Below are 26,768 nucleotides of genomic sequence, written 5' to 3' on the forward strand. Positions count from 1 at the left end.
GTTGGGACCAATAGAAAGTAGAGGATGACAGAGATGATTCTACGGACGACCGACGGCTTCGGACGACCGGACAGATTGTAACAGAAGGTTTATTACGGACGTATGGAATCTTACGGACGTCCGTTGTTTCGGCATCTAGGCCAACTAAGGGAACCAGAGTGGATTTTACGGACGTCCGGAGAGGCCGGACGACCGGTCGATGGTAATCAGAGAAGAATTTACGGACGTCCATATGCCTACGGACGACCGGCATTGAAGAACCACACGGACGTCCGGAACCTACGGACGTCCGACGCCAGAAGTTTGACAGGAGGCAAAGGTGCAAGTGGTGATCATGATGAGGAGAAGGCATTTTTTGTCCACAGTAAAAGAATTATTTATGTAGTAACTAATACCCTACCTCACCCAATCATAGCCATATACTACAAGTGGTGGCTAATGCCACAATGTCTGAGTAGACATGACATGACACGGAAAGATTTGAACTTTGAGTGCATAGCCACTACTCCATCATGTTAAAGCACCATAGGTCTAGACCCATGGTTACTTTGAGAGTGTTGGTTCTTTTTATGCATTGAGTAGGGTGAGAACATTCATGAATTGAATGTCTCCCCCTAAGTATATGCCTACATCATGACAAGACATTAGATTCATGCATGAATGGGTACTAGATTTCACATAATGTTGTCAAGCTCCAAGATACCAAGTTCACGCCTAAGTCGATAGAACCTTGCTTCATCTAAAGGTTTGGTGAAGATATCTGTTAGTTGAAAATCTGTGCCAATGTGATCAATGTGAATATCACCCTTTTCAACATGATCTCTCAAGAAATGATACCTAATATCAATGTGTTTGGTGCGGAGATGATCTTTGGGGTTCTCAGCAATATTGATGGCACTTTCATTATCACACAGAAGACGCACATTTCTATAGGTGATGCCGTAATCCTTCAAAGTTTGCCTCATCCATAACAACTGAGTTGCACAACTAGCGGCAGCAATGTATTCAGCTTCTGCGGTGGAGAGAGCAATACAATTTTGTTTCTTCGAGGACCAACTCACAAAGGATTGTCCAAGAAACCGACAAGCACCGGATGTGGACTTACGATCCACTTTGTCTCCAGCCCAATCCGCATCTGAGTACCCAATGAGATCAAACTTAGCATCCTTGGGGTACCAGAGGCCCAACTTTGGGGTATGAACAAGGTATCTAAGAATATGCTTAACCGCCTTATGATGACTTTACATAGGGAAAGCTTGAAATCTAGCACACATGCATACACTGAACATGATGTCTGGTCTAGATGCATAAAGATAAAGCAATGAACCAATCATAGAGCGGTAAGTAGATGGGTCGAAAGGAGTACCATTTGTGTCTTCAGTGAGAGTAATTTTGGTTGGCACGGGTGTCTTGCATGGACTAGCATCAGACATACCAAACTTTTCTAGAATATCCTTGTGGTACTTTGCTTGAGATAAGAAAATTCCTTCTTGAAATTGTTGAATTTGAAATCCGAGAAAGAACTTCAAATCCGTATTGAGTGACATTTCAAAATTCTTGGTCATTGAAGCCGCAAACTTCTTGCACAAATGAATGTTAGGAGAACCAAAAATGATGTCATCTACATAGATTTGGCATAGGATCAAATAACCCTTGTCCCTCTTAGTAAAAAGAGTGGGATCGATCACCCCTCTCACAAAACCATCATCGAGTAAAAACTTCTTCAGATGATCATACCAAGCACGAGGTGCTTGTTTGAGGCCATACAAAGCCTTATGAAGTTTATACACATAGTCTTTGTGAAAGGGATCAACGAACACGGGTGGTTGTGACACATATACTTCTTCTTGTAGAGGACCGTTAAGGAAAGCACTCTTCACATCCATTTGATGTAATGTAAAACCATTGAAAGCGGCGTAAGCAAGTAAGATGCGAATGGATTCAAGACGGGCAACGGGGGAAAAGGTCTCACCAAAGTCCAAACCTTCAACTTGTGAGTACCCTTGTGCCACTAACCTTGCCTTGTTGCGGATGATTACACCATTTTCATCTTGCTTGTTCTTGAAAATCCATTTTGTTCCAATGACGTTGTGCTTGGTAGATGGCCTCTTGACTAATGACCACACTTGGTTGCGTTCAAAACTGTTCAACTCTTCTTGCATAGCAACTAGCCAATCGTTGTCCATCAGTGCCTCTTGTACCTTGAGTGGCTCAATACTAGACACAAACGAGAAGTGAGCACAAAAGTTTGTCAAATGTTTACGAGTGACTCTACCTTCCGAGATGCCGGTGAGGATTTTGTCAACATCAACACGACCGGCCACTCGAGGCATGATGGAGGAGAGGGTTTCACGAGGTTCAACTTCATGTCCATCATCCACATCTTCAACATATGGATCACTCACGTGTGGAGGAAGATCTTCTTGTTCATGTTGCATTTGTTGAGGTTCATCATCAATGATTGGACTTTCTTGTTATTGCTCTTGATGATGATCTTGTTCGTGATGATTATCATTAAGAGAGACTTGATCATCCTCTTCAACTTGGGCTAAGGGTATCGGTTGAACAATAGGAGCTTGTGGTGGTATGGATGTTGAAGTAGTTTGATGATGTGTGAGACCTCCATCTTCTTCTTCTTCATCATGAGGTTCTTGCTCCATAGGAAGAAGTGCACCAACACCCATGGTCAAAATGTCTTGAGAAGAATCTTCTTCACCTACATCACTTAGATCAACTTGCTCCCCATGGGAGCCATTAAATTCATCAAACACCACATCACCAGTTTCTACAACACATCCATTGGATTTGTTGTAGACTCTATAGGCGTGAGAGTTTGATCCATAACCAACAAATATACCTTCAATTGTTTTGGATTGAAATTTTCCTAACCGTTCTCTTTTGTTGAGGATGAAACATTTGCACCCAAATACACGAAAGTACTTGACATTTGGCTTGTTTCCAGTTAGAAGCTCATATGGAGTCTTTTCCAATATAGTGCGGAGGAAGAGCCGGTTTGATGCATGGCATGCGGTATTGACAGCTTCGGCCCAAAAACTATGTGGTGACTTGTATTCATACAACATGGACCTTGCCATCTCTACAAGTGTACGGTTCTTCCTTTCGGCTACACCATTTTGCTGAGGAGTGTATGGAGCTGAGTATTGATGCTCAATCCCTTCATCACTAAGAAATTCTTCCAAGGTATAGTTCTTGAACTCAGAGCCATTGTCACTTCTTATTGCCCGGATTTCTTTGTCAAACTTGCGTTGGGCTTGCTTGGCAAAATCAATGAAGGTGATCTTCGTTTCGTCCTTGGACTTGAGGAAGAACACCCATGTATATCTTGAGTAATCATCAACAATGACAAGCCCATACTTTTTCCCACCAAGACTATCCCATGAAGGAGGCCCAAAAAGATCCACATGAAGGAGCTCCAGGGGCCTTGAAGTAGATAATATGTTCTTGGGTGGGTGCTTTGATTGATGTTGCTTCTCGGCTATGCATGCACTACACACACGATCTTTCCCAAAAGAGACATTGGTTAGTCCAAGGATGTGATTCCCCTTTAAGAGATCTTGAAAATTTCTCATGCCGACATGGGCTAGCCGGCGATGCCATAGCCACCCCTTGTCAGCCTTGGCCATTAGACAAGTTGCATGGAATGTGCTCTCTTTCGAGAAATCAACCGTGTAAAGGTTGCCATCCAACTCTCCAACAAAAGCCACTTCGAGAGTATCTCTCTTAAAGACTTTCACATCCGTTAGTCCAAAGAGTGTATCATAACCAACAGAAGCCAATTGGCGAACAGAAAGCAAGTGGTATTTAAGGGATTGGACAAGCATAAAATTTGCAAGAGACATGTCGTTTGTGATAGCCACCTTGCCCAACCCGAGTACCTGTCCTTTTGAACCTCCACCAAACATAATGCTCATGAATGGTTGAATTGCTTCCATGAAATCGTAGAGCAATTTGCTATCTCCGGTCATATGATTTGTACATCCACTATCAATCACCCATTTCACTCCACCGAAGAAGCTTACCTACACACAATTAGGACTTGGTTAGAGGCACCCATTTTGCAATGGAACCTCTCAAGTTAGTTACAAGGGTCTTAGGGACCCAAATAGCATAGAACCGGAATGCATTTAGAGGACCAACAAATTTTGCAAAGACTTCTCCATCCTTAGTCTTACGAAGTACATAGGAAGGAGGCATGAACTCTTTAGGCTTGTTGAGAGTGGGCATGCCCCTTGTGGCCTTCCCACTCGCAACCTTACCTTTCTCCTTGTGCCCTTCTCTTACAAATGTTTCGTTTAGAGGAGTTGTGCACTTTTGGGAGGACGTCTTCTTCTTGCTTGTGCTCGGGTCAAACCCAAGTCCCTCTTTGGCAACCACCTCATTGTGTTGGCTCAAAATCTCATCAAGATTCTTTTGCCCTTGAGCACATGTCATGAGACCTTTCTCAATTTGAGCCTTGAGAAAACGATTTTCCTCAAGAACAGATGCTAGATCACTACTAGAGTTAGTAGCATAAGCATCAACATTTATAATAGGGGAAGAGTAAGCCTTGGCTAAAGTTTCAAGATAAGTAAGTTTGAGCGTCTCAAAACTCTTTCTAAGAACGGTGAGCTCTCCTTCCTTAGTCTTGAGAGACACGGATAGAAGCTCACAATCCTTAGATAGAGAAGCATGAGACTTCACAAGCTTACTTTTATCATTCATTAACTCTTCGCAAGAGTCAATAGCCTTTTTCAAGGAGGCAAGATCATTAATGTGAACATCAATATTTGCACCAATTTTTAAGCATAGTTCATCATTTCGTGCTTCCTCATATTGGAATTTCCGCTCAAGGATTTCACACTTTTCCTTTTCCTCGGTGACGAGGGTTTCAAGTTCCTTAATGGTGATGGTGTGCTTACTCACCATCTCCATAAGCATACGAAACATAGTGAGTTTCTTTCCTTTGAGGGAGCACATGAACTTATTAAGTTTAGCAATCATAGGATCATCTAGATCATCATCCTCATAGCTATCCTCCGCATCAAGATACTCATCACTAGGAGTAGAAGGTGTGAAAAGAGGAGGATTTGATCGTGGAGTTACCTTGACCTTGTCAGAAGAGCTTTGGTCCTCACCTTCTTCAACCATGGCCTTTGCCATTAGGCACTTGTGAGCGTTGCCCTTGTAATCTTTCATGTAGTTGTAGGTGACCACGTCACCACTCTTGTTTACTAACCTCAACGTGTTTTGAGAGTCTTGAGCAACTCCGGCAACACCACTAACATCATCCGAATCATATTCTTCTTGAGCAACCATTGCCTTTCCATCTCTCTTCTTGAGCTTGGAGTTCAAAGGATTTGGCAACTTCTTCTTGAGAAAGGTCTTGGGAAACCTTGGTTTATCTTCTCTCTTCTCATAAGGGCACTCGTTGGAGAAGTGATTGGTTTCTTCACAGTTGTAGCATTTTCTTACTTTCTTCTTTTGAAATCTTCCCTTGAATTTTCTGGCGCTAAACTTCTTGACAAAAAGAGCCATGTCTTCATACGAAGGTCCCTCGTCGGATTCAATCTCATTACCATCTTCATCATCATCATCTTCTTCTTCTTCTTCACTTTGCTCATCTTCACATACTTGCTTGGCCTTCAATGCAAGATTGATCTTTGATGATGGGGAACCATGCATGGCAAGATGTTTTGTGGCATTAGCCTTTGACTCTTCAAATAGTTGGAAGGTGGATATGATGTCATATGTAGTCATTTCCTTGAAGGTATGGTGTTGTCTTATGTCCCACACCATTTGATGATGATATGGAGCAAGAGCATGAAGCAACTTATCCACAAGAAACCTCTTAGTCATGTTGAATCCATCTTGTGTCTTGTCACACTCACATGACTCAATATCCGCAGTGAGAGTCATGAGACGCTCAAGGAGTTGATTGGGGGTTTCACCTTTTTTCATACAAAAGTTTTGCAATTGCCCCTTGGCAATTTCATATTGAGCACTCCGGAGGGTAGAAGTGCCAGTCCTGGATCGTATAATACTTTCCCATAGTTCCTTGGCACTTCTGATGTGTATGAAAGGTCTCCTTTTCTTTTCATCCATACCTCTCCTTATACACATGATTGCCGTGTCATTGAGGTTCTTGTCATATATTTCTCTTGGTGTGGGGTTCTTTGGATCAACCACATGATAGCCATACTCTATAATCTCCAGCATCTCATCGTTTCCATGTCGAAGATGATCCTGCATAGCAACTCTCCACAAAGAAAAATCGGAAGTAGCACTAAGTAAAGGAGGTTTGCCTTGAGGATTATATCTTGGTTTCTCAACCTGAGGTCTTGCATAAAGCCAAGGAACACTGGCGTGTTCATTGCTAGGAGGTTGTTGACCAAGTGATGATGTAGGCACGGTTGGCCTCCAACCCACACCACTTGAGTGTGGTGCAAGCACCGCGGAGAACGTGGCTAATCTCAGTTGGACCAAGGCCTCAAGAGAAGCATCATGCTCCTCTTTTTGCTTAGCAAGGTCCCGTTCTAGATCCTGAGACGTAAAGGACTTGACTTCAAAAGAAACCTCGCCTTTATCCTTAGGATCTACAACCAGGGGAGTCCCATCTGGGTTCATCTCGCTCTAGGGTGGTTAAGCCACAAGAATAGAGCACGAGGCTCTCATACCAATTGAAAGGATCGAGATGGACCTAGAGGGGGGTGAATAGGTACAATTGCAAATTTTAATTATTACTTGGCAATTTTAGGCAATAATGCGGAATATGAAGATGAGCCTAACAATTGCACGTGAGCACAAAGTACTAAGCAAACAACACCAACACGTAAGTAGGCAAGCACAATATAATGTACGTAAGTGTAAAGAGACAAGTAACCACAAGTAGAGAGTTAGGGTTAGGAATAACCGCAACTCCGGGAGACGAGGATGTATGCCGATGTTCACTTCCTTGGAGGGAAGCTAGTCACCGTTAGAGAGGTGGATGTTACCACGAAGGCACACCAACGCCATGAAGGCTCACCCTATTCTCCCTTTGAGACAACACCACGGAGCCGTTTCTCAACCACTAGTGGTAGACCTTGGGGTGGTCTCCAAACCCTCACAAACTTTTCCGATGGTAATCACAAAGTTCGATTCCTCTCCGAATGACTCCTACCGCCTAGGAGTCTCCAACCTCCAAGAGTAACAAGAACGATGGGGAAAAGCTCAAAACTTGCTCAAGTCATGAATTCCTTTGGTGCAAAGAAGGGGAAGAAGTGGATCTATCACTTGATTGGAGAACTTTTCTCAAATGCTCCTAGAACACTTGGGAATCTAGGATTTAGTGTGGATGAATGAGAGAGAGAGAGTGAGGAGTGTTCTCGATAGGCTCAAGGTGAATGGTCAACCTTATCCCGTGGAAGGGAAAGGTATATATATAGGTGGTGGGTAAAAGTGACCGTTTTGGGTACAGGATAGGCCGGACGTCCGGAGAACGTTGGACGTCCCGAGGCACAAATAGGTCCGGACGTCCGACAGTCATCGGACGACCGACCGCTGTGAAAATGTGAGCCACAACCCAGTGTACAGGATACGGACGTCCGAGCAGGGCCGGACATCCGGAGCACGGACGACCGGAGGGTCCGGACGTCCGTAAGAATGCTTCTGTTGTGAAAGTGTCGGACGTCCGGAGGGTTCCGGACATCCGTAGAAATGCTTTTGTTGTGGAACACCGGACGTCCGAAAGTGGCTGGACGTCCGGGCAATCAAGAAGGACCGGACGTCCGTAGAACACGGGACGTCTGAAGGTAGGGTATAGAAATAGTAGCTTTTGAGCAAGTTTTTCACTAGATCCATCGATCCCCTCTTAATAGTGCGGGATCCCTATACTCAAGAACAAACCATAAATGAAGTCAACATCTTGTATCTCCATTCTTGAGTTATATGCTTTTTGTCCCTAGTCATGATCCATGCACACGGTCTTTGAAACATAATCCTGAGATATACTTGATAAACATGATTAGTCCCGAGCATATGTGTTGTCATCAACATCAAAATATGATTAAGGGCATGATTGCACTTTCAGCCCCTCTCGTGCCTGCTACCACGCCATCCGCCATCAACGCGCACGTAACCATGCCCCATTGATGGAGAAAGAATCTGGCTACATGGAGATCAACGAGGTGGCGGCCAGCACGTCCACGCCCGGCACCATCATCAAGGAGAAGTAGAGCACGGGAGGCCACCACCACTCGGGTCCCATGGAGGCCACCACTGAGGCGACGCCGTGTCTTGCCCGGCCGCAGGGCACCGTCGTCCCCCTACCCAAAAACCAACACTGGTCAGTGCAGCTTAGGGTACCCTTCCCCTCCGGCTGAAGCATCAATAGGCGGTTCCACTCCAATGAGCGGCGCTGCCGAACATGGGGAAGCGAGCCGCCCTTTCCACTCAAGCATATACCTCTGGGGCTCACGATCCACTACTAGGAAAATGCTTATAGATAGAAGTTTACCAGTAGCGCCTATTTATGACCCCATGCTGCTGGTATTTACCAGTAGCGCTGGGCAGAAAACACGCTACTACTACTAAATAACAGCAGCGTTTGTTAGTTTAGGCCACGCTGCTGCTACATGGGCCGCAGGGCGAAAACGGTAGCCCACTTACCTGTAGTGTTTGTTTTGAACGGGTGCTACAGCTGGTGGGCTTAGCAGTAGCGCTGGCCTCTACCCAGCGCAACTACTAGAGGAAAAGAAAACCGGCCCGAGCGCCCCCACCCCCTCACTCTCACATTATCGATCCCCTCCGCCTGACGACGCCGCCGCGGTTAGGGTTCCTCCCCGGTCGCCTCACCCCGTCGACGGCGCCGTGCGCCGCCACCACGCGCGGTCGCCTCTCACCTCCTCCGACGCTCCAGCCCCGTAAGTCCCCCTCGATCTCCTCCTTCCTGCGCGCGCCACCACTAGCAAGCTAGGCTCCGATCGATTCACCGCGGTGGCTCGAGCAAGTCGACGACCTCGCGCATGGTGGGGCGGTTCTTGGGCACGCTGTGCAGGCAGTTGTACGCCACCATGGCGGCCTTGGCCAGCCCGAAGTCCGACAGCTTCGCCGTGTAGTCAGGCGATACATAGGCACATACAGAGTCAGAATCAACGGTCTATCGACGTGTACCGGTTAATAGTAATATACACATGAAGTGCGTGCACGGTTGTTTTAGGTGGAAGTGTACCGAATTGTTGTGTATTTGTTGACATTTATAATACGTGGTTATCTTATCGGGGGTGTCAAGTAAGGTGGCTGGGTTAGGTGATCATACTAGATGTATACAAGGTGTGGTTGATTTAGACTGGTGCGACTATGTTGGACGGCTCCTGCAGCTGGTCAATTTTGTATCCTTGAGTGCATGTTTCGCTTGCACGGGAGAGAAAGAAAAGTAGAGAGAGTAGAGAGAGGGGTTAGGTGAGAGTAGAGAGAGCGGTTAGGTGAGGAACTAAGTTTGGTCAGCCAAACTTGGTCGAATCCAGGAGACAAAAAAGGAAGCGGATAGAGGCGGGAGGGGGGATTGAGGGCAGCAGAAGGGAGCGAGTGAACTGACCTGAGCGAGGGGGGAATTAAGGGCAGCAGAAGGGCGGAGGCTTGGTTTCTTCTTCCTTGGCTACTGTCCCTGGAGCAGTGGCGGCGGCAGCGGTGCCTAGTGTTCTAGGATTTAGAGAGGGGTTCTCTCTCTCGTCCTGCCTTGGCTTTTGTTTAATGGCGGCGGCGGTGGTGCCTAGTGTTATAGGGTTTAGAGAGGGGTTCTCTCTCTCGATTGAACTACTTTTGCTTCTCTGCTTGCGCAATAATGGCAATATGTCATTTATCTTATTAAGTTATTTCTGAATTGAGCTACAATTTAGTTGTTATTTTCCTTGCCATGTGAACCTGATGTGTATTCTCTATTATGTGAACGTGATGTATATATTATTCAAAACCTGATGTGTATTGAAAATTTTATGTTTACTTTTTGGATCGTTAATCCTTTAATCATATTGCTTTAGGGAAATGACGCCACCACCACCACCACCATGTCAATGGTGCAAGTCAAGGTGTGCCAGCAGCCTTGCAACTGGCATGCTGTTCCGCATCTACTTCGAGTCTAGTTTTCTTCATGCGGCGGTAATAAATTATATGAAACTAGTAACCACTATTTTTTTTAGTGTTATTGGCATTAATGCATCGTGTATATATCATTTTTGTTTTTTGTACACAGATCGTCCCATGCAATATGAGGTCAGAATTCAACAAGCTGACCGGAGACTCTGTGACCTTTGAGGCTCCTGGGGGCCCCTACACTATGGAGGTCGAGTAAGGACGAAATATGACGCGGGTGGGAGGAGATGGATGGGTCTGTTTCATCACCCACATGCGTATTACTGGTGGTGAGTTGATCAGCTTCTCCTTCAAAACAGAAAGACCCAAGATGGCCGTGATTTATGTCAACAAAGCAGAAGATGATGGGGATGATGAGGATGATGACGACCCACTTGTTGAAGCCATTGTAGCTCAAAGGATGAGGTTGAGCGAGGAGGAGGTGTGCAGCCTATGGGACATCATTCCGCCACGTGCTGACTTCATCGGAGTGTCATTCGTGACCCGCCTGACAAGTACCATGGTTGATCGGCATAACATGGTATGTTGCATTTACTGTAGTAATTTGATGATATGCTATATTGTTATACTTAGTGTAGAGTCCGATTATATATATGCTTAGTGAATCTTATAGTGAATCTTATATGCTTTATTGTTATACTTAGTGTAGAGTCCGATGATATATATGCTTAGTGAATCTTATATGCTTGGTAAATCCGATGATCTATATGCTTAGTGAATCCGATGATATATATGCTTTATTGTTATACTTAGTGTAGAGTCCGATGATATATATGATTGGTGAATCCGATGATCTATATGCTTAGTGAATCCGATGATATATATGCTTCGTGTAGAATCCAAATAATTGTTAATAGTGTAGAATCCATATATACTTATTAGTAGAATTCATGCTTAGCAGAAATGTAGTACTGTCTTTTGATAGCGTAGAATGTGTGAGGCTACTTATTAATTGATATGTTTTTCTTATTCAGAAATTACCAAAGAGCTTATCTGAGAGTTGTGGTATCAAGCCTGATGAAGAAGGCTCTGCTGGAATACGCCTTACAGCGAGGGGCTCCGTCACCACTTGTGCGTACGGCGTGGACACGGACGGTCGCACACACTTCAACACGGTTGGGTGGAAGAGCTTCCTCGTCAGCAAGAATCTTCATGTTGGACAGGCAATCCTAATTACTATCAGGAACACCCACCGCCCAGGCTTGAGGATGATGGTCGTCATCGATATCATCTAGAACTACATATGCATGCATGTGGCTGCTGAACCATATATATGCTAGTATGACTACCTAGTAGACTTATCAACTATGATTTATCCATGCATTGTTGACTATTATATATGGGTTTGTGAGATTGTGTGGTTATATTAAATATGGTATTATCGTTAATGTTTGTGAGATGGTTATGTGAACTTAGTTTATTTGCATTGGACTTGTCTTGATTTCCATGAATATTGCATCTGACATCTTTTTTACATTTTTTATTTCTATTTACCTAGTTGTAGCGTGGGAGAAAATAGGGCGCTACTACTACATGATGATAGTAGTTGCGTTGGTAGAGAAAGATGCGCTACTATTAAGTATATCTGGCCATGGACCGGGCTTGGGTCGGGCCAAAAAAAGCCCACGGCAGAAAACTGAGGCCCAGGCCCTACCATGAGGCCTACTTTTCAAGCTCAAGCCTGGCCCATCTGGTCAAAAGCCCTTAGGGCTTAGGGCCGTGGGCCGGGCCTCTTCCTTAAAATGCCAATATGCCAAGCCCAAGCCCGTCCAGGCCCTGCTGGTGGGCTCAAAACTTAGGCCCAAGCCTGGCCCACGAGCAAGCCCATCGGGCCTAGGCCCTGGATTTTAGGGTCGGGCCTGGGTGGGCCGACAGGGCCGGCCCTGAGATGGCCAGGACTACTACTAAGTATCTTAGCTGCAGTGATTGTTTAGAAACGTGCTACTGTTAAGTAATAGTTGTAGCGCCCTTGCAGTAGCGCGGGTACCCGTGCTACTGGTATGTAAAAAAACAGCGCCACTAGTAAAGTTTTCTCTAGTAGTGCGACTACCGTACATGTGAAAGATAATGGAGATCCGCCGCTGTCGTCGGAATGGATATCCGCCAACGCCAGCCGTAGACTAGTTTTATCTTAGTCTGCTATCATTTCTAGTATGAAGACTGTTGAAAATGTAATGAATTTTGTCATGTTTATATGAAATCCGCCGTGTTTGCATAAATTTCGTTCGGTTAGTTCAAATAGTTGAGAAATGTATGCAGGCAGTGTTGGATGACCGACTCCGCATCATTGTCCGTAGACTGGTCCCCCCGTCATGCCGGAGCATATTTGCGGGTCAGCGTTGCAGATGCCCTAACCTGACAAAGTCTTAGACTTGGCATGAGGGCTACCATTTTCCTGGGTTTATTCGGGATTTTGGTGTTGTTCATTCAGTGATGTGATGTGTTCGTCAACTGCGAGGCGCATGTGGCTCGACGGTTTGATGTGAGGGTGGACACCCAGCTCGCCAAGTTGAATCCCTGGGATCGATTTGGGTGTCTCAGCCGAGATATTTTCCACTTACAGGGTTACTCACAGGTCTACAGACCACAGGGAGGATGATGTACGCACCCTTCACAGAATGGCTTCAGAGATTTCTCAATTGCCGCGTTTGTATAAATTGTAGATTGGTACTCCCTTTAGTGCGTAGCTAGGTATGTGGTGTGTTGTGCATCTGTTTAATTGCTACAACTTGTATCCATGTAACTGAGGCTAAAAATACTCCTTAAGATTTTACAATACTTCGCATAAGTACTAGCTCCGTCTCAAAATTCTTGTCTTAAATTTGTCTAAATACGAATGTATCAAATCATGTTTTAGTATTAGGTACTCCCTCCATCCAAAAATACTTATCATCAAAATGGATAAAAAAAGATGTATGTAGAACTAAAATATGTCCAGATACATCCCCTTTATACATTTTGATGACAAGTATTTCCTGACAAAGGGAGTACATATATATCTAGACAAATCTAAAACAAGAATTTTGGGACGGAGGAAGTATTTGTTTTCGTTTGTAATACAAAACAACACCCAAAACAGATTGTAAATACTTCCTCCATTCACTTTTGTAAGACCGTTCAGACATTTAAGACAACACCCAAAACAGTCAAAAATTCAATCTCAGCTGTCTAAAACGTCTCTAAAACGTATAACTTGTTGCTGCTATAATTTGTTTGGTTGTTTATTCCATTAATAAAAAGATAACAAGGAGAAAAAGAAAAGGCATACACTAAAGTTTGCTTGTCCACAACTAAACTGAGTATTCTTTTAATAATAACATGCTAGAACGTTGCACGGCACTTCACAGCTAAATTCAGGCATACGCCAAAAGGTAGCAGGTTCAGTCAGGCAGCTAACTATCATACAGACCAAGAGGGAGGGAGAGAGGGAGGTTTCTAGGAACCCTAGACAAGTCACCTATTACAGACAAGTAATCGCCAAAGGAAACCCGGATTCTAAGCCAGAAACCGTGGCATTGAGGAGCTCCTCGTTCGTCGCTTATCTGTTGCCGGCATCGGCGTCGGCGCGCGCTCCTTGCGACGCTTCTTGGGTCGCTCCGTCTTCTCTGCGGTGGACTCGACGTCCTTCTCAAAGCACCTGTCCTCAGAAACTTGCATCTTCTGATCTTCAGAGGTGCTGGCAACAAGAGGCCTTTTAGCATCGCAGGGTTTGTCCTCCCAAACTGCCTCATTCGGTTTGTCCTCTGAAGCTTCCATCTTCTCATCTTCCCAGGTGCTGGCAAGAAGAGGCCTTTTAGCATCACGGGGTTTGTCCTCCCAAACTGCTTCATTCGGTTTGCCCTCGCAAACTTCCATCATCTGATCTTCGGAGATGCTATCAGGAAGAGGCCATTTAGCATCACAGGGTGTGTCCTCGCAAACTGCTTCAATCTTCACGCACAAGGCGCTATCAACGTCAGGCATCTCAGCATCGGTACAGTTAGTGTCAACTTCACAAAGAACTGTCTCGCCTGCTCCTGGTCCTATACCGTGTGCATCCACACTGTCCACATGAGCATCATCACTCCCATTTTTACTGTCGCCTCCCACGATGGTGCTAGTCTCTCCCTCTTTCGGCTCATGGGGAACAGCGATGTCACTGATAGCACAGCTCTCAATGTTTCCCTCTTTGGACTCGGGTGAAATATGCTGCTCAACATCACTGATCTTATCCGCAGCTGCGCAAGTTTCCTCCATGCCAACTTCGATATCATCTTCTACCTTGAGATCCACATAAGTATCTTCATGTTTCAAGTCCTCAGATTCAACAGCAATTGTTGAGGGAGAATGCTCAGCAACATCATTGTTCAAATCACATACCACGGGAGAAGACTGCTCAGCAACATCATTGTTCAAATCGCATACCATGAGAGAAATATCACCCTTGGCCTCCTCATCTTCAACAATGTTTCTTTCTGAAGAATGCTCAGAAGTATTCCCTTCTATATCACCAGCCGCAACAGATCCCGTGACATCAGGGAGATCACATCTGCCATTGTCAGCTTCGTCTTTGGTGCTTGCTGGATTAGGTGCAATGTCAACTTCCCTGGCATCAGACATCATGACAGGATGCATATCCTCGGACACATCACAGCAATCATACAGAACTTCATTTATGTTTGTTTCTAAGCTCTGTTCTTTGTAGGCCATTGCCTCGGAGTTATCAGAGAATGAGCCACACTTGGAATCCATAATATGATGCATCATAACTTCTGTGTGGCTAGAAATTGTCTGGTTATTATGCGAACAATCTAGCATGGATTCCTCAAAAGTGTCCTGACCTTTTACCACACAACCATCATCCTTCAACGCTTCAGCATCTTCTGGGGCATATGATCTCAGGTCAGGTTTATTATCATAATCCGCAGGAGGTGGCTCATTTTCCACAGCCTGGCTTGGCATGCAGACAGCAATATCATTGTCGGGTGGACAAACCTAACAAAAATAATGGAGAACAACAGGTAAAAAATGACTTTAGAAAACAAGTTCAAAGAGTTAATTACTACAGATCAATTGAAACACTAAGAGTACTAGCCACTAGCTAAAATTATACCTGTGTGTCCTGTACAGCAAATGTTGTAACCCCTTCAGTCTCTAAAATGCATCCAGAAACAGGAACATTTCCAGAATCATTAAAGCAGATGGATGTGGATTGTTGCTGTGCTCCAGGAATTTGGCAAACTGACTCAGATTCACCAGCAGAGCAACCCTGAGCAAGGAACTCTCTAGCTGCTTCATGCTCAGCATTTTCTCTTCCTAGATAACTTTCATCAAACTGCTCGCTACCACAGGTTAGTTCCGGAAATGTTTGAGAAGGTTCTGTCACTAGCTCCTGGATTAACTTCCGGATCAATGAACGCTTCAGAGAAGCTTCAGCGGGTTCAAACCAACCATCACTGAGCTGAAAAGTACAAAGCATTACAATATGGGGTTAACAAAATATATCCAAAATGTGATTTGTGAAGATTACTCAAGCAGAGAGGCATCAACTAAAACTTCAGTCTCCTGCTAAAAAGATGTACTAAAAAGACTACATGCTATATAAAGAAATTCACCAAACACCTACCACTCCCAACTGAGAGGATGAAAAGGCGGGATCAAACTCAAGAGCGCTAACATACTACCGTCCCCATATTTTAATTAGGAAAGTGTGCCCCAAGCCCATCCATGTTTTAAGCTTTTACCCCGCAACTGTACTTTTGACCTGGTGCAAAATGCCGCCGTACTTCAAACTTTGATGAACCTCCAACAACTTCAATGGTCAATTCGACTTACAACTTATGCTTTATAATGGATAGCATGAGTCTACGTCTATTTTCTTGATTAATATGGACCGCCATAGGGGCAGAAAATATGAACCCTAACGCCAGCAAGAACCATGCACCAATTCCTCTTATTTTTTAGATTACACATAGCAAGTTGCTCAAATGCAAATGGAGATGGTCGGGCCATAAGTAACTGTGGTAAATTGACTAAGGTGAAGGTACAAGTGAGTGGCCACAATCTTCGAAAAGTAGGAACAGGTGCTGTGCAGTTTCCTCCGACTTTTCATCAACAAAATTCTAATAGACGCATGCACATCTGAATTATAGCTAGAATAAAATAATCTATGATAGTTTCTCCATTAGTGATTACTACCTCCGTCCGGGTTTATTGGTCCCCTTCGTACTTTGTGCCCAACTTTGACCATAGATTTGACTACCAAATAATATGTTGTACTCCCTCCGTCCCAAAATAAGTGTCTCAACTTTGTACTAACATTAGTACAAAGTTGTACTAACAGCAAGACACTTATTTTGGGACGGAGGGAGCATGTCACAAAATTTATATTGTTGGATTCATATTTGAAAGAGGTATTCAGTGATACCATTTTTAGGGTATATAACTTATCTTTTAATAGTTAAATCAAAGGTCAAAGTTTGACCCAAACTACAAGGGAGGCTAATAAACCAGGACGGAGGTAGTATGTACTAAAATATCCACACTTTGCATGGTGTTCACTATAACACCAAAATTAGCATTTACTGAAGGAAAATAAACAAAATTACATAAACAGAAAAGAAAAAAAAGTAGGCTGCAAATGAAATAGAGAACTGGGGGCCCAAACATAACATCAAAATTGAAGAAAATTAATTAATTAGAACTCACAAAGGATGAGGATACTGATATCTTCAAAGGGTTGAAGCTACTGGGATAATCCATCAGAAAGCGTTCCACATAATGGAGCAGGAAGAGGCCACAGTCAAATGAGTTATCTTGCTGAGGGAGCTGGATGGATAAATAGAACAAAGCGATATCGCAATAAGAAAATAGATATTGACAAATGAAACAAAAGAAATTTCTTTGTTTTGTAGGCATGTATACGATATTAAAAGAAATTTCTTTGTTCTGAAGGCATGTATACGGTATACATTTGCAACCTTGTGAGTTATATCAACAATGAAGGCGTTGACCAGCTGAAACTATATTTCATAGAATGAAAATATGTTGGACTGGCTAACTCAACAAGTCAAACAGACTAGCTCCTAGAGATAATTAAAAGAAGCTCCTAACCCATTATACATGCAATCCCTGACTGCAGTTTCAGTTAAAACAGAGAGCCTGCAAATAGTATCTTCATTGTTTATTTACATGTTCATGGGCCATTTATTTTTTCGTGTGTGCATGGGTCGGAGGGTGTGTGTTCATGGGCCATGTATTTGCGCTGAATTCGCTATTTGGTTGGGCCATAGATTAGCAAGGATAGCAAAAGCTAAAATGCACATGTGACAAAAGCTCGTCAAAATATTGGCAACAGGCCAAGACTGGCATCATGACAGGATTTTAGCAAACATTTTTTTTGTAAATTTTAGCTTCAAACCTTAAACCTAATGGATAAGATTTTGTTAATTTCAAACCTTAACATTTTTATCCAGTTAACACTTTGGCTACCTTCGACAGATATCCACACTAGTTACCATCTATACCTCTCCATGATTGGTGAGTGCAAGTGGCCATGCAATTTAGAAAGAGCTCCTTGATTTATTGATCACTCATGAGTCACGAAAGGAAATAACAAGGGGTAGGTTTTCTTTCAGTGCTTGGGCTCTTCACAGCATCAACATTAAATGGTTCTCAGAACTAGTGCAAATCAGAAATTGGCATCGAACATAGAAGTACTCAACAACAATTTTACAGAAACACACGAGACTTGCTACTAAAAGCTGATGTCCACAAACCTCAAGGGAGATGAATCTCAGATTTAAGAATTTGTCTGAAATATCTAATGCTGATTCAGGGTGCCTTTCCTTCCACTCTTCCCATAGATAACTGCACCAGAGAGAGTCAAACTCAGCAGATATTGGTCACCAAGTGACTCTCAAGTCCTAGGATAAATTGGAGTAATGAAGTGCAAAAAAACGACATTGACTGTTTACACTTTTCAGTTATTATATACTCCCTCCGTTCCGAATTACTTGTCGCAGAAATGGATGTATCTAGAACTAAAAAATGTCTAGATACATCCATTTCTACGACAAGTAATTCCAAACGGAGGGAGTACTTGCAAATTAGATGTATCAGGCATTGATGTGGTCTACAAGAGACACCTTTGACCATTACCAAGACAAAAAAATATTAATAATAATATAATTATTTAATGTGCTTCTGACTATAGCGTCCATTTTTTATCTGAAAATCGTAAAGATCATAGTGGTCAAAGTTCTGAAAATATGATAGCTCATCCTAAAATGAACTAATTTGCACAAAAGCAGCACAAGATTTAACTCTTCCAGAAATGAGTTTACCTTTGAATAATGTCTTTCAGTCCACTGTGATTTCCTTTAAGAGAATCCATATGTAATATACATGGAACTTTACCATGCTTTTTTGCTTCACCATCTGATGAAGCAGAACAACGGGAAAGTAAAACACTAATCCATAAAAATGTTAAAAGTACCGACTTTAATTTATGTTCTCACCTTCAGATGTTTCCACTTCTCCAGGATAACAAATAACAATCAAGCTCCAATGCAAGCTGCAATGCAGAAACATAATTAACAGTACACAAAAGTAATCATTTTAACAATAAGAAGAAGTTGACAAGTTGCTTGCCTGAAGTTCACTGGAATAAATAGAAAATCCTTCGCAAATATGTTTATTTTTCGGGTCCACTTGCGGACACGTAAAAAAGCAGATCTACCCTCTGGAGCTCTCCCTTGATCTTTGTCAAGATCTGCCAGCTTGCGAAAAAAGAAGCTGTTAAAGAAATGGTACTTGCACTTCTCCGTGGTCTTCATTCTTGTGCTTAAGTATCTGCAAATAATAAATCAATGCATAGTTGTAATTACAAATGAGTAAAATGCACTCCAGAGAAATGTGAACTTAACAGGCTCATACTGAAGAATGGTAACTAAACACATCAGAAATAGAAATTCATATTTCATGATATTTAAATCGATAATGAAATCAGATTCTGTTCAGTACCAACAACTATGATAGTTGCCTATGAGAACTGTATGACATTGTTATTCACAAAAAATACATGAAAGCGAGCAGAGCCATGTGGGTACTGTAGCTTTCACAGGATTGTGGGATACATTTGTTTCACAGGTAACTGATTTGGTAAGTAACCTTCAAAACGATAAAGAAGATTTCATATCATAAACTTAAGAAAACATAAATACGTAACTGCCTCTGCATCTGCATGTAGCAAAGCAGGTGATCAGATCTACAAGGCAATTACAAATATTACAATAGCAATTGCGACAGCACAAAAAGTGTAATTGGACAGCACCATTTAACAATTAAGGCTATAAAATCAAGGATGAGTTTGCAGACACCAATGGAAGGTTCAACCTACTTGATATAAAAGTCAATTATTGTGTCGTTGACAAATGTTTCAGGTAGAAGCAAATCAACATCTCTGCTGCTAATAGAAACAGCATCCGGATCTCCTTTAGGATAGATGACATCTTCAAATTCGTCAATGCTGAAACAATTAACACGAACAACGAAACAAGTTTAAGCATAGCAAGAACAAAATATAGATCATGGTAGACACTCAATTAAATTTCAGAAATTAATAAGGTTATAAATAGCTAGTAATATTAGCATTATTGGTTTTTTGGACCCTAATCGATAAACGATGCTTCCCACTACAGTTGCGACGGCCAGTATAGCTTCAAATAACTCTGATTTGTCTTAGATAGCTAGTGAGAGCCCCGCTATTCCATCTAAGTGCCTTTTGCTAAAACTACAAGCTAAATTTGAAAATCAATTTCATTAAAGTCCTCAATAAATCTATTGAGGCCATAGATTACGAGAACCTATCAAAAAACTTGTCTCTTTTATGACACTTTTTAACAACTATACTTCTTATTGATTACTACTCCCTTAAGTCAAACTTGTGTGTGCTTGACCAAGATTATAGGATAAAATATCGGCATCTACAATACAAAATAACCAAAATATGAAAATACTCTTCATGATGGATCTAATTGAACAAATTTGGTAATGCACATATTGATATTTTTTTCTAAAAACTTGGTCAAATATTCACATGTTTTACTATTTATAGTCTGAAGAAAATTGTGTTTCTATCGTGATATTGTGTCAAAACTTGCTTGCATAATAATTATTTTCTATTAAAATAACAAAAAAATATACATAATAGTTATGCTTTAAGTAGCTTAGCCAGGACCTCGCTATCAAAACTGAGATCTAAAAACTTGGACATTACAAAAGACATTTAGGACATAATAGGTGAAACTAGTACAATGGATAAAAACATGCATAGCAACAACATTGTTTCTAAATGACAGAAGCTAGTGCGGTATGCTCACGAATGCTTCTAGATATTTCAGATGGTTCATAGAGGTAAAAAAACAAAAACGAAAAAAGCAGATGCGGAGAATACATGACAGAAGTGCAACATACCCAGAAAAATATTGTTTCGGGAAAAATAAACTTGGGTCGGCGCTCCGGTTCTCCAACGCAAAATCCTCTCTGACAGTGGCATGCCATCGCGTAAGAACATTGTTACAAAAGCAGCAACATAACCAAAGACTGTACATATATATTTTGTAACTCGGAGCAAACTGCACATTTGAAGTGTAAAAAGATACAGATATAGCAAAACTGTCCAACCACGAAATCTGGCAAATATGTGACAAGTCCGATCGGATAGAAATTTTCCGCCAAAATCATAATGTCCTGATCCCTCCATCACAATCTATGTCCACCTTTAAGACTTGATGTCCATATCCAAACCCCAGAAAAACAGAAAAATGCATTCATAACCAAACCCTAAGCTGAAATAACCCAACTTACCAGCATTTGCAGCATGTCTAATTTCATGAGTTCTTGAGTAAAAGAATAACACATAAAAATATAACTGTTTCGTATAGTGATTTAAAGTGCATGGTCTACTCTCTACAATATGAATAAAATCATATATTATTAACACTTAACAGTAGTATCTGATATGACGCACCCCCAAATATTATTAACACTTAAAGGTAATATCTGATATAGGTATCAAGCAAAAATATAATCCTTCTCCATATCTGGTAGTTATGGCTTATTAAATATGAGACCCAAAGTTCCGAACTCAATCTACAAGTCAAGCCTTCCTAAGATATAAGAAGTATCTGGTATGGCCAGCATTTTCCACTGGCATATGTTTCACAGCCCAATTTACATGGTTTAATAATCCGCATTAGTATTTGCATGATCCTATCTGTGGCTGGATAGGAGGGGAAAATAACAAAAATTCATGTGTCTAATGTAATGATGCATTGGCATGAACCTAGTAACTCTTCTATGCTGTGGTCAGAAATGTGATTTGACTGAAATCAACACATGCATGAATAAAAGGTCAGACATAAAGCCATCAGCTCAAAGCTTACAATGGAGTGCTGTTCCAGATGTCGCGATATCTCGATGCAATATGACAAATCTTCTCTTGTTTTTGTGGCCACTGTGGATCTGTAAGAATGAACTCCACTCTAATAGGATCTAGAGTCCAAAAAAGACAAAAAAATTAGTTCAACATACGCAAACGCCAAAGGATATAAAAACCTCACAATATTAACATTCAATTCATATTTTGTTAACTTATTAAATTATTCATGCATGCATATGTGAACAGGGCAAGACAGCGGCGAGGAGAGGTGAAACTTCAGGCACGGCGTTTCAAGTGGCAGGAAGAGGCAGTGATGGTTTTTTGGGAGTATCTCTTTTAGGGGATCTGCTAGAGTGCTCAAACTCCCAATGATGGAAGTTATCAGGGAGTTATAAGATTTTTAGGGGAATCTGCTAGAGTTGCCCTTGGGTGGCAGGGGAGCTCAACATGAGGACAAGGTCTGGAACATACTGCCTTCTTGCCATTGGTGGGACGCCGAGGTTCCAGTTAGAAGCAGAGGATAGAGAACCAAGGGGCCAATTAGCAGCAGGGGTTAGAGAAACAAAATAGTGGGAGAGTGATCTGTAATTCTGGCTTGTTTATTGAATGAATCAGAGGCCCATGCATCATATACCTGGCTTACAGCGACTTGAGGATCAAGGAAACAACTCATATGGAGAAGCAAGGAAACCACTAATATCTCTAAGAAATCAATTAAATTTGTAACTTCGTAAGACAAATAGATGACCGTATCTCTAGGCTCCTATAGGAGTCGGTATGGCCATATGGTTGATGCAGGATGGGCCCTACACACATAGGCCCTGCCCTAAATGAAACTTGATTGTAACAACTGCACAACCCCTGCCCACATGGACACAAAGATGTGGACACGGAGCCAGCAACAGGAGGGCAGCTTGCTATCATTTCATGCTAATACACCACTTGTTTTTCCCAGCGATGATAGTCTACTACTTTTTTTGTGAACGTTTTGCATTGACCATTAGTTTCTTAACAGGTGGACAGTCATGAGAGACATGCAATGGACCAGTCTTCCCAGCGCCATTTACCTTCCTATTCAAAAATACTATGCGCATGCAATCAAGCTTTTGGTTGGAAAAGTCAAATGTGTGCGCAATTTGTATAATCTTACTATTGCATGACACATTTTCTGCCACGGACAAAAAGGAAATTAATAAGGAGCTCTACAAATGTTTTATGTATTCGGATACTTATATTAAGCAATCGACCGATACTAATCAAACAAATGAACTGTTGTTTGGTTGATGCTGTTTAACTTCTTCAGAAGAACAGAAGACATGCAATGCTGACAAATTCTAAATTCACAACAAAACACACCCCATAAACCAACACAGCTTTATTTCATGCCTTGCATACATTGACCCAGGATGACATCTATCATTGGAACACAGTGAAAGCATACTAAATCTGGAATACGATAAAAAGACCAGAATGCCAAGCGTAATTACCTGAACTTTCGGCCTCTGCACTGGGTCTAATAAGGAGAGTTACAGAGGCAGACATAACCTGGTTAAAAGGGCAACTGATATTAAGCTATACAAATTAGAGCGGAAAGTAAACAAACAAAAAGTAAAGAGAATTACATACACTCTGAGTCCATTGACTATTAATGGAAATGATGTCACAAATATCCCAACATAGAGCTATCGTCTTATCATCTTCATATGGATCACAATCCGATTGTTCAATTTTGAACCCATCTGGTGAAAAAATTAAGTGAGGCTGAAGATGCAGGGCCGTGTCGCACATCACAAAGTCAGGTTTAAGCACAACCGTCCCTTCTTTATCAACCTACAAATACAGAAAACAAATAGAAATGATAAAAGTACCCAACTACATACTCCAAGATGACATTTGAATCATGTTAATAGGTCAATAGCTGGCTGTAACTATCAGTTCTTCATATCAATCATATCTCCAAATTTCTAGCTTGCTGAAGAACCCAAAGTGTATTCAATAATACGAATTACTCCAAGTATTCTACAAGGCAAGGAGGATACATACCATTTCGCCCAAAGCATTGTACATATTTTCCAAATTTTCTGAAATTGCACAGAAAAATATTAGCAGACTCCCATAAAAAAAGCATGAGCATTGGCTATGGGTTGACCATTTTACAGGGTATACCGTAATTAGTGGTGGATGAAGTTCCAGGACTAGATGACAAGTTTTCTTCATCGGAATCAGAATATGTTCCCTGATGTCAACCCAAACGAGAAACCAAAAAAGATTAATACATGGAAACGGAATAAATAGCTGCATCAAAAGACAAATATTAACAGTATCTATATCTGGCTGAACCTCAAGGTGCTGCATACTGCCAAGTCTAACTTCCTTAACGGCCTGAATTCCTGACATCATCCTTGTATCTTCATATCCATCTAAGCAAGCATAGGAATTGCCAGAACCACTGTGCATGGCTGTAGTTGCCATAACCACATCAAATTCGGTTTTGTGGGATAGATCCTGATTCATTTCAGGACATTCAGTTGCATATGATTCTTCACCAACATGAGTATCATGCAAGCCAGTGAATTCCAAACCAGAGATCTCAGTCTGATTCATCTGCAACCTGTGAATTACAACACAGTGGAAGAGGGTATAGAAGCAATTAGATATTATTTGACCGACAATCATAGATTACTCGTTGATGTGCAATTGCAGTTGATATGTAATAAACATATAACAACAAAATAAATAAGGCCTTGTCATCTTCATTATTATGACTGACCACTGAAAGATTGAAAGAAAAGAGCTAGATGCACAGGCCAAGAAAAACAAGCATCAATAATAGTATCTAATTTGTAATGAATGTGAAACATCAGAACTGTATCAAGAGTTGTAAATTCTCAAAACCACAACACTGAAGTGGGTGCACAGGAGCAGCTTACTTTCGTTCTATAAAATTAACAGATTATGTTCTAATGTTATTAAAGTACCGTCCAAATATATGACAAGGAATCTAATAGGAACACTCTGCAGAGTTTGAGCAAACAGAATTTCACTTGCCACTACAAGTTACAACCTTAGTGAACATTCTCGTATGAGTTTGTAACTTTGTATTTAAATTGTTTAGCTGGGCTAGATAAATGGATGACGACGGGTGCTAGTTGCAATTACCTGTGGTATATATGAGCCAACAGAATTTGTCTTACAATCTTAATAAAATAGTCTCTTAAATTGCTTAGCTAGGCCAGATTCAACTAGCACATTTGAGCTATAGCTCATAGAAGAAAGGCTCTTCGTTTGGTGGCATGGAATCTAAAAACGTAAAACACAGAGCACACCTTGAAAAATAACTCAGCTTCTTTGGATCTATGTTTTGGATGCATGGGGAAAGAAAATCTGCAGAGATGAACTGGCACAGGAATAGTCAAATACGACCCCGCAACTGCTGTTGCATGCCCTTGATAGACAGAGGCCAAGACAAGGGCGCATTTCCAGATAACGATGACTCCATTAATTTTTTTTCTGTTTTGCCAGTGCAAAAGAGCATCCCATGTAGGCACCCCACTACGATCGATAGGTCAATCAATCGCTTCTGATTTTGGCGTTTGCATGCGTCTGCAATACGAGAAGTCGAGAACATCACACGCGCATGAACCGCACCCTCCTGTTCCGCTTCTCTTCGCCACAGGCGTTGCGGCAACGCCCACGCGGCTCGGCAGCTGCCAGCCAGAACCAAATTAACGCGGCCAGACTGCCAGAGGACAGAGCCAGACTCGCAAGGCACAGCCTAGGCCGATCAACGCCACAACCGGCAACTAAACGACCAGTACAGTCACCAGGCTCATCAACGCCACAAGCAAGGAGCACTAACACGGTAATTTTTTCTAATTATCTTTGCATCAATTGTTTGTTCTTCAATTTTGCCCCACGATTATGAGCTTGTAGCCAATAGACGGTACACCAAACCCCGATTCAATCTAATGAGGGTAAACTAAATTCAGCTAGGGAATCTTCCATATTTTACGTGTAACTTGTATTTACCAAAAGTAGTTTATTAAACCTCGTTTCTGACAATGTATTTTGGAAAGTGGAAATACAAGACATCTTTTTCAAGTAACTTTGCCCTTTGTTTCATCAAAGGGACACACATTTATTTAGTAAACCGTTACTTGAAGAAACTTATGGCGCATATTAAAATGGAGCATCGGGGTGGCGTTACCCCTAGCACCGCCCCTGTATCTATCTACCCTACGCCAGATCGCTTGGGACGAAAGAAAAATCAAATCTTACCAAAGGGTAAGAAATGCAATCTGGACAATTGCATACACATAGATGGAACACTGCCTATATTCATAGAACGCTTCCTTCCACCATTCTTGAAAGTACGCATACCCATCTATTTTCTGCTACAGGAACGCACACTCATCTGTAACTTATGTATCCGGAAAAACACGACCGGCCATAGAAATTTCGTCACGAGCGTTAATAAAAAAAACATTAATTTCCGGTTCAGCAATCGGCCACAATTTTCGAGAGGATGGGGAAGTTACAGCAGGACGGGAGATTGGATATACCTGATTCAACTCGCCGAGGGGACGACGGGGCGGATGGGGTCGCGGTGGAGGCGGCGGCGGTGTCCTCCTTTGACCTTCGGTCGGGGAGGAGGTAGGGGTACGGGAGAGACGAGGTCGGTGCGGGGCGGCGGCGGTTCGCTTGGCCTGGCGTCGGGGACGTCCCGCTGGTGGCGGTCAACGAGGGCGGCGGCGACGGATCTCGTGGTTCTAGGGTTTCCGCCGAGGGGAGGGCCCGCGGGGCGTGGGTGGAGACGAGGTTCGCCGGAGAGCGCAGCTGGTCCGCCGGAGGGGTTGGGGGGGAGAGGCGGAGGCTACCGGGGCGGCATGGAGAGATCGATCGATCGCCCTGGTCGTCGGCGGTGGGGCGGAGGAGGAGAGGAGAGGCGGATGGCGTCGGGGAGAAGGGGAACGGGTCAGGCGAGAGACGACTCGGCTACGCCCCCCAGTGGCAATTGCGGGGTAATTATACCGCAAAGTAGTAACTACTCTCCAATCCCTTTGATCGATCACAAGGAAACGGGTTCCGGAGGGTTTTATCACGAGGAATTGGTGACGGGGAACGCGTTTTAATCCGGTGGGTTGCCTAGATCATAAGTGCGGAGTGAAAAGTCGATGAGCGGTTTTAAGGACATATTATGTCGCTATACATTTAAATC

At 42.5% G+C, this 26,768-nt stretch overlaps 1 protein-coding gene across 1 annotated transcript; it reads right to left on the reverse strand.

Moving 5' to 3' along the window:
- Nucleotides 1-13,382: 13,382 nt before the first annotated feature.
- On the reverse strand, nt 13,383-26,562 carry LOC123114153 (probable ubiquitin-like-specific protease 2B). The gene is made up of 16 exons (XM_044535527.1): nt 26,113-26,562; nt 23,891-24,161; nt 23,717-23,786; nt 23,594-23,631; nt 23,177-23,380; nt 23,038-23,095; nt 21,555-21,663; nt 20,584-20,652; nt 19,508-19,636; nt 18,760-18,960; nt 18,627-18,682; nt 18,453-18,546; nt 17,886-17,976; nt 16,816-16,935; nt 15,221-15,568; nt 13,383-15,102 (listed from the first exon to the last, which is right to left on the reverse strand). The coding sequence occupies exons 2-16, from the start codon at nt 24,152-24,154 to the stop codon at nt 13,624-13,626; spliced, it is 3,330 nt and encodes a 1,109-aa protein (XP_044391462.1). The 5' UTR covers nt 24,155-24,161; nt 26,113-26,562; the 3' UTR covers nt 13,383-13,623.
- Nucleotides 26,563-26,768: the final 206 nt, after the last annotated feature.

Source organism: Triticum aestivum, chromosome 5B (genome assembly GCF_018294505.1).
Source record: "Triticum aestivum cultivar Chinese Spring chromosome 5B, IWGSC CS RefSeq v2.1, whole genome shotgun sequence".
NCBI lineage: Eukaryota > Viridiplantae > Streptophyta > Magnoliopsida > Poales > Poaceae > Triticum > Triticum aestivum.